The sequence below is a fragment of the Salmo salar genome, chromosome 16, assembly GCF_965601325.2.
Source record: "Salmo salar chromosome 16, fSalSal1, whole genome shotgun sequence".
Taxonomy (NCBI): domain Eukaryota; kingdom Metazoa; phylum Chordata; class Actinopteri; order Salmoniformes; family Salmonidae; genus Salmo; species Salmo salar.
The window spans coordinates 18,315,384-18,332,278 of NC_138306.1; the positions used below are offsets into that span (position 1 = coordinate 18,315,384).

General features: G+C 41.4%; 1 protein-coding gene across 2 annotated transcripts in view; it reads left to right on the forward strand.

The window, feature by feature from the left end:
- rfx4 (regulatory factor X, 4) overlaps positions 1–6,040 on the forward strand; it is a 39,317-nt gene extending 33,277 nt beyond the window's left edge. The window contains exons 16-18 of one of the 2 annotated variants that reach the window (XM_014148225.3): positions 196–361; positions 671–809; positions 4,475–6,040. In XM_014148225.3, coding sequence (XP_014003700.2) covers positions 196–361; positions 671–809; positions 4,475–4,747 — 578 coding nt within the window. In that variant the 3' untranslated portion in view covers positions 4,748–6,040. The remainder of the gene's footprint in view (positions 1–195; positions 362–670; positions 810–4,474) is intronic. The other variant, XM_082962589.1, reaches the window with a different exon arrangement.
- The last annotated feature ends 10,855 nt before the right edge of the window (positions 6,041–16,895 follow it).

Here is a 16,895-nt window from a genome sequence, read left to right on the forward strand (position 1 = left end):
CAATCATGTCCAACAAAGTACATCATGTCAGAGTCATTAATTAATACATAGCAGTTGAATTAAATTATTTATTAGAATGGGCATATCCTGCCTGTGCTCATGCATTGGGTTGGTTTCTAAGGGTCATGGCAAGGTAGATTCCTCTGTGCCAATCCCTTTGTCTCTGTGTGTGTATGTGTTACGTGTGTGTGCCAGGAGCTGTTCAGTCATATACCTGGTCCCTTACGTACACAGTGACAACATCAGGCGGCACCCCTTCTGAGGGCGGACAGCAGCAGCCTTGCATGCGCAGTGGTGCCCCAGTGCCCCCTCCTTCCTCCGCCCATCGACTGCCAGTCTACGCACACAGGGATGAACACGGGTGAGCTGTCATAGAGGGCTGTTATGAGCTGTCATAGAGGGCTGTTATGAGCTGTCATAGAGGGCTGTTATGAGCTGTCATAGAGGGCTGTTATGAGCTGTCAAAGAGGGCTGTTATGAGCTGTCATAGGGTGGTTATGAGCTCTCATAGGGTGATTATAAGGTCTTATAGGGGCATTATGAGCTCTCATAGAGGGGTTATAAGCTCTCATAGAGGGGTTATCTGATTTTGTACAAAAAAATCTATGAAAACATTTAAAGTACTACATTGAATACATGATGTTGACCTGTTTTTGTGCACGCTCTCCAGGTTCACTGGAAGCTATAACTACGGAAGCTACTCCAACCAGCACCCCCACTCCATCCAGAGCCAGTACCCCAGTCTGGCCCATGAACCGGGCATCCCTGCCCCCCTCCACTATCCCGCCTACCACCGCACTTCTGCACAGGTCAGTCCAAACTTGGACTCCCAAATTACAAATCAGACCATATCACCTACATTCACCTGAGAATCTGCTAACGGTGTATACTGGATGGAATCACAGTGGAGAAAATTCTGTAACTTTATACTATATTACGCACATCCAGTCGAAAAGCGTTAGCTTACATTAGCTTGATATTAGTCTCTCAGAGAACACACAACATTTGGTTCTGGTTGCCGAGATTGACTTTAGATTTGCTCAACACTTTACCCTTTGTCATCCAACATATATCTTTCTGGCATGTTTGATAATGCTGAAATTTAGCCACAGAGTCAACAATTCCAACTTTTCACACAGTTCACCACACCTGCAATACTTTGTTGGTGACATTAGTTGTTCTTGGCTTGGGTCCTAGAGTGGACTCCATTGTATTTCATTGACGTCAGAGCAGAGAGGGAAGAAAGCCAGTGAAACACTGTATCAAATCCATTACAAAGAGAAAAATTAGACCGTCTGCTGGGTTATTTGACAGAGAAAAGCTGTGAAATCACCTAATAACCATAGTACATCATTAGAGGCGCTAGACCCACTGACATATGTGGCATTGAATCAGGCAGAATGATGCAGAAGGCATACTTGTTTATTTTTCTTCAACGTGCCACTAAAGACCTCCCTCTGATATCTATTCACGTCCCTATGTAATATAGATGTGATATTCCTGGTTGGGTTGTAGGCGAGGCGTCAATTCTATCCTAGCTTTTGTAAGGTTGAATTTTACACAAGGCGGTAAATCAGAGAGGAATGTTAATATGAACAGGATGTGTAAATGAGAACGGGGCTCGTTAGTATGCAAAACACACTCTGTAGCACGGCATGCCGGGGGGTATACAAGAGTGAGTGTGAAAGAAGAGAGAGAGAGGAATCCAACAAGAGCAAGAGCAGGCGAGAGGAGGAGGGTGCAGCAGCATTGTGGTGGTGTCGGTGGAGCTCATACACTGTTATGGTGTCCGCATGCTTCCCAGCTGAAACAGTTCGGAAGAGTTTGTGCATATATTATGATGACATTTTGTGACTTATTTGTTCATTTTGGACTTCAGGGAGGGGTTTTTCGGATGTTCGGGCACACACTTTTTTCTAGAGGCAAACCGAAGTTGGTAGCCAAAGTCTACACCCCTTCATCGGTGATTGGTCAACAGTAGGGATTCTTCAATAAAGTCTTTGTTGTCCTTCAATGAGAGACGACTCATTTTCATGTACATTTTTTGTTTGAGAAATACTGCACCAAACATCTTAGTTAGATGTAAAACTGCACGACTAAAAACTCCTCGGTAAAAATGTTGGTCCAATTTCTTGAGTTATTTTAGATTAATTCTGACTATTTTGAGAAAGTGGTTATGGCATATCAAGATGGATAAACAGTACTACCACTGTTTGTACTTGCCACTTTTTTCTCATATTTCAAGCAAATGTCCTTTAAGGGATTATGAGAGCACGCTTGCTCAGTTCTGCTAGCCGATTTCAGCTAGGCACCAGCCTAACTGAAGCATACTGATGCCTTTAGCCATAGCAGCGAGTGGTATGAGTTGACCCTTCTGATGGTAATTTCCTGTCAAGGGTCCTCCAGCCTCCCCCGTCTTTGTAGTGGGAGGAGATCAGCTGGCTGTCAGTAGTCTGAATCCCCCTCTCCTCTCTTATCCAGAGCGACTTAAGGCGTCCGCATGCTTCCAAGCCCAAACAGTTCGGAAGAGTTCATGCATATATTATGAAAACATTTTGACGTTTCTGTTCGTTTTGGACTTAGGCAACGTTTTTTTCGGCTGTTCAGGCACACAAGAAGTGGTAGCCGAAGTCTACGCCCCTTCGTTGGTGATTGGTCAACAATAGTGATTCTTCAATAATGTCATGTCCTGACCAGTATAAGGGGTTATTTGTTATTGTAGTTTGGTCAGGACATGGCAGGGGTGTGTTTGTTTAAAGTGTTTCGGGGTTTGTTGGGCTATGTTCTGTTTTAAGAGGGGTGTTTGTTTAGAGTGTTTCGGGGTTTGTTGGGTTATGTTCTTGTTAGTCTATTTCTATGTTAGTTCTAGTATGTCTATTTCTATGTGGTGTTTGTTGGGTTGACCTTCAATTGGAAGCAGCTGCTCCTAGTTGCTTCTAATTGAAGGTCCTATTTAAGAGGGGTGTTTTTCTATGGGATTTGTGGGTAGTTGTTCCTTGTATAGCTGTAAGCCTTACAGGACTGTGTATTGTCGTTGTTTTTTTGTATACGTGTGTTTTGTTTTTCCTTCTTTCTACCTAATAAAAAGAAGATGAGTATACACACTCCCGCTGCGTTTTGGTCAAATCCATACGACATCTGTGACAAATAAAGTCTTTGTTGTCATTCAACAAGAGACGACTCGTTTTCATGCAAATTTTTTCATTGAGAAATACTGCACCAAACATCTTACTAAAATTGCGTGACTAAGATCTCCTCTGCAGAAACGTCATAACTCAAGAAATCTGTCATTAATTATCTTAGATTAATTTGGACTATTTCGAAGAAGTGTATACTGGCTATGGCGTCTCAAAATGGACAAACAATACTATTGCCTCTTTTTTCTCGTTTTCCAATGGTCTTTTAAGGGATTATGCAAGCACACTTGTTCGGTTCGCCTAGCCGAACTGAAGCATGCTGACACCTTTATAGAAGCAATTGGGGTTAAGTGCCTTGTTCAAAGGCACATCGACAGCTTTTTCACCAAGTCGGCTTGGCAATTCGAACCTGCCGCCCCTCCCCTCTCCTCTACTCCACACCAGCGGAAGCAGCACACAGTGAAAGGTGGTCTAGCCAGTGGCCCGGGTCGCTGTTCTCTGCTCTGCTGTGCCTCCCCTTCCCACCACTCAATAGTCTCTTCACCTCTCTGAGCCAGTGGTCATAGACCCCATAGACCAGGGCAGGGGGGTATTTATTAAAATATTGTTATTCAATGGTCTCTTTTCAGCATGAACAAGAGGTCGCTGAGCCACCCTGACCCGTGATGACAGCCTTTTTCCGTTGCACCATCCCTCATAATCAAACCGACTGTTGCCTGTGTTTATATTTAGTGGGATAAAGAGGAAAGACTTTTACTTCCACTTTTGTCCGCCCTGCTCTGAACTTAAATCGGGCACAATGTGTGCGCTTTGTCTGAGTGGGTCTGAGAGGATCTCTCAAGAGGAAGGGAAGGAGAAGACACAAATGGGACACTTTGTTGGATTTCTTGACCAGTCCCAAATATTTTGTAAGAGGAGCTGATTCTGTCCGCGCTGTTAGTCGTCAGTCACCCTGGGCAATGAAAATACTACCGGCTGACCATTTATCTTAGTCCAACGCTCATCTCAGTTTCAGGAAGTGACTTATTTATGTCCATCATTTACAATGTTTTGGTGTGCATAGGGGTTCTACTGTTGCTGTTCATTATGAATGATAAACTTCATAGTGTTACAGAGAAATCAAAGATTTGTGTTGTTACATATCATTTATTACATAAGGGCCAGTAGTTTTGACCAGGAAAAACTCTGGAGTCCAGCTATAGCCTAATTAGGGGTGGGGGGTTTCTTTTGTCAGGTCATGTGTTCAGGGAAAAACCCAGCCCTAGATATGATACATACATGTTACATACAGTATAATACCATAACCCTAACACCCAAGATTCTCTTCTGTTTGGCAGTACCCACTCAACAGCCAGATGTCTCGGATGGAGCCCTGCTTGATGGGAGGTGCTCCTCGGCTGCACCCTACGCCCGTGGCCCCCCGGTGGGCTGATGTCTCACCGGCCAACAGCTGTTACACCAGTCCCCCTATACACTCCTCTCGCTACGCCGCCTCTGGAGACATGTACTCCCCCCTGGCCCCTCGCAGGAACTCTGAGTATGAACACTCACAACACTTTCCCGGTTTTGCCTACATCAACGGAGAGGCCACCACAGGCTGGGCCAAGTAGGCTTTCAATTCAGCCCTCAGAGAGAGGAGCTCCCCTGGGCACAGTCATCCCCATACAGCCTGCCTGCCAAGCCTATGGATGCAAACGTCCCACTGCCTTTCCCCAACACGACCCAGAGGCACCTAATCAGGAGTATCAGTGTAATGGTAGGGGAGAGAGGCTGCAGAGTAGCAACACTGGCTTACCTGAGCCACAGGCAACAGCACAGACAACCAAGCTAAGATTCAGGACTTCTTCTCACATTACACAATCAGAATATTGTGGCGTAGGCCTAGTCTGTTCAGGGCAGCAATCATCTCAATGGTGGAGCTGTTTGCAGAAAATGGCAGTGCAAACGGAGGCAGTGTGCAGTGTGGACTACACAGCCGTGCCTTTGCAATCGATGAACACCCATCCCTGCAGTCGACCTACAGATGTAGGATCTTAGTTTTATCACCATGTTGTTGCAGGAAATATCCTGCACAGTAGTAAATGCAAATTTGTAGTGTTTTAAAAGGCTTCTAGAATTTGTCATTTCCACATCAAAATGATTTGCCGTAACAAGAAATGTATCAAACCCTACAAAATTGCTGCAGCATTATTTTCCTGCAGTGAGAAACTGGTCAAATTAAGATCCTACATCTGTACCAAGTCAAAACACTCATCACCCCTCCCTCCCTGTACTCAGCCACTAATGTACGCAACCAATGTAATTCTGTTTACATTGTCCACTGTGGCTGACATCAGTACAGTCTCGTAACGACGTACGCTGTTTTCTCTTGGTCAGCACCACCTCATTGCCTGTGTGGGCTCAGAGCAGGCCTCTCAGACGCTGTTCAGAAGACAAGCTCCAGCCTGCTGCAGAACCAGGGTCGTATTCATTACGGCACAACAGAGCAATACATTTTGCAACAGAAAATGAATATAGTGTTTCTTATTGGGTTCAGATTGTCATTCCCTATTTGTCTGTTTTCTTCAGTTTGGTGGCTAATGAATACAACCCAGGATGGATTATTGTTTCACCGCTGGAGTGCTGTGCCTCAGCCAGATTATTTGTGTGCTTTGTCACAAGCTCTGTTGCTGTATTTGTGGGAGGAGGAGGAGATACTATAGATGTATTTTCTGTAACTTTGTAACATGGTGTTCTTTTTTGTTTGGTTTTCTGTGTTACGGTTGGTATTTTGTTCATTTTTGTATGGATAGTGAAGGAAACATTAACCTAGGTTTGTGTGTTTCATAAGGCACTCAAAGCTACTGTGGACCTATTACCCTATGGGTAGGAATAAAAAGGAACAAATATCAAAGTGTAACATATATGAACTCTAGTCACTTTTTTTCTGTAAATAAAAGCACTCGACAACTTCTGTGGTGACAACTGTTCCAGTTTAAACTGATATGTATGTGGAATTATTTGCTGCCACATAAATCATTTTGAAAACCCCAATCAAAATGTGGACCGCGTTCTTATTTCTTCATTCTTATCTTCTCTCAAACACATACCATTGGTAATAAACATGTCACTGTTCTGCAGTCTGTTTGTGTATAGCCTAGAAACCTTGTTCAACCTCATAGTTTTGGCCAGGCTAGTTTCTTTCCAGTGGAATTCTCCAAACTAACTTGTCTGACTGATAAAAATGTTGCACTTATTTCTTGATATTGATGATACACTGATCGCACCTTGGAAATGTTGATCAATACATTTTCAGAGGAGTGTTCCGTATTACAATGCAATGACACCACACATCTTAATTTACTTGCAGTTTGGCTTGCGTGAAAGTATCGCCACATAGTAGCTCTTGGTTCAATATTTGGTGTAGTATGTCATTGCACAACTCCCCCTGCCTTAAAGCGGAAATCAGCAGTTGAAACAATAACAAAGCGTTCTCCACGCCCATCTTTCAGTAAAAAGCTGAGGGATGGGGCTGGAGAAGTGTAACTACTCTCAAATTCATAAACATATCTATGGATGCAAAGACTGACCATGCATGATATTACAATTATAGTTTTATCCATGTTTTGAGGCTATTTAGTGTTTGTTTATATTTACTTTAACATTGGAGTATAACAAGCTTATATTTTGTGTTCTAATGATGTATGACGCATTTAATGATCTAATGATGTATGACGCATATAATGACGCATTTATATTTATATTCTTCAAAAATCAAGGGGTACATATCATTAATTTATAAGTCCAAAATTGGATATAGAAACTGCAGATTGCCCCTTTAAACCTCCATTTTGAGTTTGATGTCAACAAAGGAGCCCAAATCTTTTCAAATCCTCTGAGCTGATTTTTACTCCAATCACTTGCCAGCAGTGGGAAGACTGGGAACACAGTGGGGGCTGGGCGAGAAGCGAGAGGGACACTGCGGAAAGAATTACATTTCTATAGAGAGATCCTGCTGGGGTCATCGCACCTCTGTCCCTTAACCTTTGACCTCTAACCCTTTCAAGGTTTCTTTTATTTATTTGAACGCAGATCCCCTGTGCTCTGAGCCCATTTTCCTGCACACCATAAAAGTTCACAACTAAGGCTTTGCATGCTGTAGGCCCGTTTGATACAAAGGATACAAATGCAATGAACACGGGAAAACCACACAGTCCTGAAAGACTATAAGCCTGATCAAAAACATCTGATACCAGCTTAGACCATTTGGGAAGTGTCAGAATGCAGAGGAGCATCAGAACTATAATATCATATCCCCTTGGCCTATGCTCACCATATCTAATATCCCTTCCCCTTTTGTCCCGTCAGGGATTAGTTCATTTTGAAAATTGTAATTCCAAATTCAAGATTTAATGAATACGTTAGAGCTGTGAGACTCTCTATTTCCAGTTCCAGAATGGGGATTGAATTCAGTTTCCAGTGCTTGGAATGATTCATGACTGACTATACATCTTGCCAATAGATCGCAAGGAAAGGATTAAGGCATCACTTAACTTGAGCCAGAGGTGGCACCACAGGTCCCAGAGTGGTGTGGCGAAAACAACATTCTGGGGCCTGTAGTTTTTCCTGATCTGGTAACTTAACCAGGTAAAACTCTGGAACGTATAGGGTTTGACGTGATTCATATTTTGTAAAAAGGTTTATTATGGGCTATGATGGGACCAGAGTTTTTCTAATCAGTTCACATGGTTTTACAAAAACTCCTAGAACAACTCGTGGCCTTGGGGAGGATGAAAACCCTGTCAAACTGCACCAACCTTGTATTTGTTCATAGGAATAATGTTTAAATACTAGGGGGTGTTCCTATACACAGACACAGAGAAAGCAACATGATTGGACAATAAAACACAGGGCTGAGCTTGCTTTATGCAGGCTTGCATTGTGTAGTCCACTCCTGCCCTATGCAACTGTAGGTCTAATTAAAAATTAACTCACAGTCTATGTATGCTATTTTGTTTATTGCTTAATTCCAGTTAATCAATTTGTATTGAAAAAGTCTAGGTACTCTAGTCAGCCCAAGTTTGAATATAAACCACATTTGATCACATTCACATTTTCTCATAAACAAATTAGGGTTCCGAGTGGCGCAGCCAGACCCTGGTTCAAATACAGGTTGTATCACATCCGGCCGTGATTGGGAGTCCCAAACGGGTGCCGCACAATTGGTCCAACGTTGTCCGGGTTTGGCCGGGGTAGGCCGTATTTGTAAATAAGAATTTGTTCTTAACTGACTTGCCTAGATAAATAAAGTTAAATAAATAAAAGAATACAACACATTACTGAGTACTACTGTATGACTGCATCATGTTATGGGTGTTTTCATAATCATTAAGAACTGATTAGGTTTTCAGGATAAAAAAGAAATGGAATGTAGCTAAGCACAGGCAAAATCCTAGAGGAAGACCTGGTTCAGTATGCTTTCCACCAGAGACTGGAAGACAAATTCATCTTTCAGCAGGACAATAACCTAAAACACAAGGCCAAATCTACACTCGAGTTGTTTACCAAGAAGACAGTGAATGTTTCTGAGTTACAGTTATGACATAAATCTGCTTTAAAATCTATGGCAAGACCTGAAAATGGTTGTGTAGCAATGATCAACAAGTAATTTGACAGAGCTTGAAGAATTTTGAAAAGAATAAATGGGCAAATGTTGCACAATCCAGGTGTGGATAGCTCTTAGAGACTTACCCAGAAAGACTCACAGCTGCCGAAGGTGATTCTAACATGTATTGACTCAGGGGGTTGAATACTTAAGTAACCAATATATTAGGGTTTTATTTTCCATTATTTTTTTTTACAAATGTTAGAATTTGTCTTCCACTTTGACATTACAGAGTATTTTCTGTAGACCGTAGACAAACAGAGAATTAATGTCACGTTTGTCGCATGATGAAGGAGACCAAGGCGCAGAGTGTGTATTGTTCCACATTTTATTATAACTGTGAAACTATGCAAGACATACAAATAAACTAATAAACAAAACAACAAACCGTGACGAAGAGGTGCAACATACACTAACTCAAAATAAACTCCCACAAAACCTAGTGGGAAAAACAACAACTTAAATATGATCCCCACATAGAAATACATAAACTAGACAAAACCCCCAACATAGAAAAAAGAAACTAGAACCAACATAGACATAAATAAACTAGACAAAACCCCCGTCACACCCTGACCTACTCTACCATAGAAAATAAAAGCTTTCTATGGTCAGGACGTGACAATTAAATCCAGTTTAATCCCACTTTGAAACACAACAAAATGTGGAAAAAGTCAAGGGGTGTGAATACTTTCTGAAGGCTCTGTAGCTAGCTAACTAGCTAATGTTGGACACTACCATTAGATAGCAGACGATCGTTAGCTTTGTTAATTCAGGAATTTGTCAATTTTGAAGAACCACTCAGTTTTAATATCCTGAATTGGTGATCTGGCTAGCCTGCTAATGAGAAGTGTTGCAAATCATATTTTTCAATCTGTTTTCTTTCAGGGACTAAACAAAGCAATTGATGCTTTGGCAGGACAAAGCACTCTTTTCCAACTGGTGTGGCGTAAGTAATTGTAACATTATCTTATTGAAAATGTTAGAAATTCAGCTAGCTGCTTTCTGTTCCATTGCTAGCTAGTCAAGTCATTTGTTGTGAATCCTTAGCTACATTTGTTTCCTAGTCAATGCATGCATTACGTGTATGATTACTGTCAGTTCCCTCCCTCTCTCTGTATTGTGTTGCACCATTAGGTTGAGGAGCTGGGCAATGTTACCAGTAAAAAAAAAGGCAAAGTTATACTGTAAAGACTTATTAGTAAAAATCATTCATCGGACTATAATAACATGAGGGTTTAATTGTGTAACAGTGCACAGGCCATGTTATGATGATGTTACAAGATAATCTGATTATTATTATGAAGAAAATGTTTTAAAGTATGAAAGTAAACCTGTGACAACTTGATCAAGCTTATGAATATGTAAAACTGCATGATGATGGCATATTGAAGGTCAGAAACACTACATGCACTGATTCACACACATTGACACACTGTCATCCATTCACACACACACAAGGAAGGTGTTAACAAGTAATCAGGAACAAAAACCGTGTGCTATTTGCTTGGGTTCCAGCATGTAGTCCTCTTGCCTCCTTTTACTGTGTGACTCCTGTTTATAAGCTTGATGAAATAGCTTAACAACATGCCATTTTAAATGTCTTGTTCTGTGTAACAAGTGGTTTGGGCAGCCCAGTTGACATCGAACTCAATATTGTTATTATATTCCTACTGTTCCCACAGAGCTGTCCATTCTGAATCAATCTAAGAAAACCCTGCTTGTCCTGTTCTACCACTGACCAGCTGCTTTTGGACCCTACTGCAACTCCCCACTAGTCAAGCACCTGTATCTTTCAGGACCTTCCTGAGTTGTTTGATTGGACTGCTGACTCAGCTAAGGACCTATAGCAGCGTTTCCCAAACTCGAACCTGGGGACTAACGTTTAGGTGTGTAGGTGGCTACATTTACGTAAGGGTGAATGCTTGTGTCTGTCAGGAGTGATGTGTTATCATTCACGCTTGCTAAATAAATACCGGAGGAAAGTGGAAAGCGTGCCTTGAGCTTTGTGCATTTTGCCACGCCTGTGCAACCTGCGATTTCCATGAATCTGATTGGTCAAGATTCCCAAAGAGCCTGCAGCAGCACTCTCACGTGAAGGACAGAGAAAGTGTGCACAACTTGACAAATGGGTCATTCCTCGCACTATGCAGTGCCTTTCGGACATCAGATAAGTCCGTGGATCAGTATGTTTCTCCGCGATTGTATCGTTGGGCCAGCTGAACACATGCTACTGCAATGACTCGTGGAAGAAGAACGGCTGCTCCATGAAAACTCCTAATAATGTAAGCATTAGCACTACTAGCTACAGTAGCTAACTAGCTTCTGTTGAAAGATTCAGCATTGTGTGTACAGTGAATTGCGAAAGTATTCACCCTATTCACCCTATTCACCCTACTATTGTTTTGCCTTACAACCTGGAATTAAAATAGATTTTTTGGGGGGGTTTGTATCATTTGACTTACACAACATGCCTACCACTTTGAAGATGCAAAATGTTTTTTATTGTGAAACAAACAAGAAATAAGACAAAAAAACTGAAAACTTGAGCGTGCATAACTATTCACCCTCCCAAGGTCAATACTTTGTAGAGACACCTTTTGCAGCAATTATAGCAGCAAGTTTCTTGGGGTATGTCTCTATAAGCTTGGCACATCTAGCCACTGGGATTTTTGCCCATTCTTTAAGGTAAAACTGCTCGAGCTCCTTCAAGTTGGATGGGATCCGCTGGTATACAGCAATCTGTAAGTCATACCAAAAATTCTCAATTGGATTGATGTCTGGGCTTTGACTAGTCCATTCCAAGACATTTAAATGGTTCCCCTTAAACCACTCGACTGTAGCTTTAGCAATATGCTTATGGGTCATTGTCCTGCTGGAAGGTGAATATCAAATCTCTTGGAGACTGAAACAGGTTTCCCTCAAGAATTTCCCTGTATATAGCTTAATCCATCATTCCTTCAATTCTGACCAGTTTCCCAGTCCCTGCCAATGAAAACATCGCCACAGCAAGATGCTGCCACCACCATGCTTCACTGTGGGGATGGTGTTCTCGGGGTGATGAGAGGTGTTGGGTTTACGCCAGACATAGCATTTTCCTCGATGGCCAAAAAGCTCAATTTTAGTCTTATCTGACCAGAGTACCTTCTTCCATATGTTTGGGGAGTCTCCCACATGCCTTTTGGCCAACACCAAACATGCTGCTTATTTTTTTATAGAAGCAATGGCTTTTTTCTGGCCACTCTTCCGTAAAACCCAGCTGTGTGGAGTGTACGTCTTAAAGTGGTGTGCTATGGACAAATAATCCAATCTCTGCTGTGGAGCTTTGCAGCACCTTCAGGGTTATATTTGGTCTCTTTGTTGCCTTTCTGATTAATGCCCTCCTTGCCTGATACGTGAGTTTTGGTGGGTTTGTCTTGGTAGGTTTGTTGTGGTGCCAAATTCTTTCAATTTTTTAATAAAGGATTTAATGTTGCTCCGTGGGATGTTTCAAGTTTCAGATATTTTTTTATAACCCAACCCTGATCTGTACTTCTCCACAACTTTGTCCCTGACCTGTATGGAGAGCTCCTTGGTCTTCATGGTGCAGCTTGCTTGGTGGTGCCCCTTGCTTAGTTGTGTTGCAGAGTCTGGGTGTCACGGTTGTCCAAAGAAGCAGACCAAAGTGCAGCGTGGTTGTAGTTCCACATTTTATTTAATCCGTGAAACTTTGCAATACATAAATAACTGAAAATGGCAAAACAACAAACCGTGACGCAGAGAGAAACAAACACTACTCAAAATATAATAACCCACAAAAACCCAGGAAGAAAAACCCCTACTTAAATATGATCTCCAATCAGAGACAACAAGGACCAGCTGCCTCCAATTGGAGATCAACCCAAAAAACAACAACATAGAAATAGAAACCTAGAACATAAACCTAGAAATACAAAACATAGAAAACCACCCAAAAACACCCCCTGTCACGCCCTGACCTACTCTACTATAGAAAACGACATCTTACAAGGGTCAGGACGTGACACTGGGGCCTTTCAGAACAGGTGTATTATTACTGAGATCATGTGACAGATCATGTGACACTTAGATTGCACACAGGTGGACTTTATTTATCTAATTACATGACTTCTGTAGGTAATTGGTCGCACCAGATCTTATTTAGGGGCTTCATAGCAAAGGGGGTGAATACATATGCACGCACCACTTTTCTGTTTTTTATTTTTATGAAGTTCTTTTTTATATTTCACTTCACCAATTTGGACTATTTTGTGTAAGTCCATTACATGAAATCCAAATTAAAAATCTATTTAAATTACAGGTTGTAATGCAACAAAATAGGAAAAACACCAAGGGGGATGAATACTTTTGCAAGCACTGTAGCTGGTTGGTGAGCAGCATTGTTTCAGTCAAACATGATTTCAGTGATTGGTGCAGCTGTTGGACAGATTTATAATAGCTTTCTGTGCCTGACCTCAATAATACTGCTAATTGAAGCCCAACAATCAAATCAAATCAAGTGTTCAATCAAGCAAGCAAATGAATTTATAAAGCCCTTTTTACATCAGCAGATGTCACAAAGTGTTATACAGAAACCCAGCCTAAAATCCCAACAAGCATGTAGCAGCTAGCTAAGGAAGCATGTAGCAGCTTCCTTAGCTGGATGTGAAATGGGGCAACTAAGACTTCCTCACCCCCCCAAAAAAATCAACATTATTGACATATGTATTGTTTTAGCGTAGATTTATTCCGACAGCTTTGAGGCAGAAATTAGGTTCAGCAGGCAATGTCACCTAGGTTATATTTTCAGAATGCTATGTCAGCCCATTGTAGCCAGACTACTTTTGATCTCTCCCATTACTTTGTGAGATATGAGACAGATCAGGGCAGGCAGAATCAACGCACACATCTGATGTAAGATAATGGGTGGAACCCAAGGAGCCAGGGTTCCAGTCTGGAAGCACACTTTTGACTGCACCTACAGTATTGCTTCTGTACTGTAGTTTAACTGAATCACGTCCGAGAAAGACAATTCCCATTGATGACCCCATAGAGAAGTCAAATTTGATAATTCCTAGTAACACTTTAGTCATCAACTTTGTGTACAAAACATCCATTGAATTATTCAACTTATTGTCGCCGATGCCGATTTTTTTTCTTCTTCTATCACTCACAGACTTAGATATTAACATTTTATATTCATGAGGTCATGACCTCAGATAACCAGGGGTTGTGCCGGTTGGCTTGTTAATCTGTCCACATGTTCTGACAGGTCCCAGAGCACATTAGCAAGATACTGCTGTCTGTCCAATGTGCACTGAGCGCTAGTGTGCAGGCAGATTAATCACAGTAAGAAAGATGGCAGCAACCACGAAATGGCGTATGCGAACTTGAGTAAATAATATTGAAAACAAAGGTCGGCCATCTTGTAGGCCGTCTCTAGTTCTTATTATACCTCAGTGGGGGAACCTAACGAAGTGGAAATGTGGAGCCTAAATTAGCCATAGCTCTGTTAGTGAGGAAGATTATGCTAGCTCAATGGTGAACACTTGAACAGGATTTTAACTTCTCTATCAAACAGATTTTAACATTTTTTAATTGTGTTAATTTTCTCTATAATTTAGCTCATGAGTGGGACATACAGACTAACAACATGAAAGGAAACAAAGACAGTTCCTGAATGTGGTGTCAATGTAGGAAGGTGTTGTTTTCTTAAATGGAGGATTACAACAAACTAAAAAAGGTGGAAAGTGATATTAGGGACACACATAAAATCTTTAAAAAATGTTTTATAATAACTACAATAATCATGAAAAAAAAGACACCTGACCTTATATTTAAAGCCTTTTGGAATCCACATTTTACATGAAATAGAAGTGATATTTCCTGAGTACAGAAAAAGCACCGCATTGTAGGAATGACCCAAATCATGAGGCAAATAAAAAAAACAGCACTTGGTCACTCTTTTTAACACTTTACATCGATATATTTTATAAAACTAAATCAAAAGTTGAAAAGTACTGGGGCAAATGCCGCCTCGCCACACATTTTCCGACAGCTCTGACTTGAGCCCTTATTCATAAAAACATGAAGCTGTAATTAATGACAGCTGACGTAAATCATTATCATGCTTAGCTATCATAATCTACACAACTGTGTCCATGGTGATAAGTGTAAAGTTGACTTTGTTCAGACATTATGAATGATTATGTGTTATGCCTTTATTATTCAGTGGTCTACTGACCTGTATTGGAAATGCCAATGTGTAGATAGAAAAAGAAAATGACAATTGATCAAATCAGATTGGACCATAAGTGAACATAGCTGCAGATAACAGGACATGCAGAAAAATATCACAGACACAGGCTTTTTGTCTCTCATGTAAGCCTATCAACTGGAGTTGTGCATAAAGGGTGTGACCATTCAAATCAAATCAGATTTTATTGGTCACATACACATGGTTAGCAGATGTTAATGCGACTGTAGCTAAATGCTTGTGCTTCTAGTTACAACAGTGCAGTAATATCAAGTAATCTAACAATTCCCCAACAACTACCTAATACACACAAATCTAAAGGGGTGAATGGGAATATGTACATGTAAGTATATGGATGAGCGATGGCCGAGCGGCATAGGCAAGGTGCAGTAGATGGTATAAAAAACAGTATATACATGTGATATGAGTAATGTAAGCTTTGTAAACATTATTGCATTGGCGTTGTTTAAAGTGACTAGTGATCAAATGATTAAAGTGTCCAGTGATTGGGTCTCAATACAATATATACAGTTGAAGTCGGAAGTTTACATACACCTTAGTGTGTTGTTCCCTACTCTTACCACCTGGGGGTGGCCCGTCAGGAAGTCCAAGATCCAGTTGCAGAGGGAGGTGTTTAGTCCCAGGGTCCTTAGCTTAGTGATGAGGTAAGAGGGCACTATGGTGTTGAACGCTGAGCAGTAGTCAATGAGCAGCATTCTCACATACAGTTGAAGTCAGAAGTTTACATAGACCTTAGCCAAATACATTTAAACTCAGTTTTTCACAATTCCTGACATTTAATCCTAGTAAAAATTCCCTGTCTTAGGTCAGTTAGGATCACCACTTTATTTTAAGAATGTGAAATGTCAGAATAATAGTAGAAAGAATGGTTTACTTCAGCGTTTATTTCTTTTATCACATTCCCAGTGGGTCAGAAGTTTTTACATACACTCAAATAGTATGATATAATCTCTATTGCACTCCACACTGCCCTTTCCTACCTGGACAAAAGGAACACTTATGTGAGAATGCTATTCATTGACTACAGCTCAGCGTTCAACACCATAGTACCCTCAAAGCTCATCACTAAGCTAAGGATCCTGGGACTAAACACCTCCCTCTGCAACTGGATCCTGGACTTCCTGACGGGCTGCCCCCAGGTGGTGAGGGTAGGTAGCAACACATTTGCCACGCTGATCCTCAACACTGGAGCTCCACAAGGGTGCGTGCTCAGTCCCCTCCTGTACTCCCTGTTCACCCACGACTCCAAAATCATCATTAAGTTTGCAGACGACACAACAGTGGTAGGCCTGATCACAGACAACAACGTGACAGTATATAGGGAGGAGGTCAAAGACCTGGCCATGTGGTGCCAGAATAACAACCTATGTCAGATGTGCCCGTTTATGAAGCCTGACCAGAAGACCGCTCCGTCTGCCCCTTCTGCGTCGCCGTTGTTTTCGGTCAGCTGCTGGGATTAGATCCATTGTCCTGGGTGGTGGTCCGAAGAGAGGATCTGCTTCGGGAAAGTCGTATTCCTGGTCGTAATGTTGGTAAGTTGACGTTGCTCTTACATCCAATAGTTCTTCCCGGCTGTATGTAATAAGACCTAAGATTTCCTGGGGTAACAATGTAAGAAATAATAAATAAAAAAACACTGCATAGTTTCCTAAGAACGCAAAGCGAGGTGACCAACTCTGTTGAGGAAGCTAATCTCCTAGGTATAACATTGGATGGTCAATTATCATGGTCAAGTAAGTCATATTGACAAATTTGTTGTGAAGATGGGGAGGGATATGTTTGTTATTAAAAGATGTTCTGCTATTTTGTGTGTTTTTTTTGGCATTGCAGTGGATAGCGG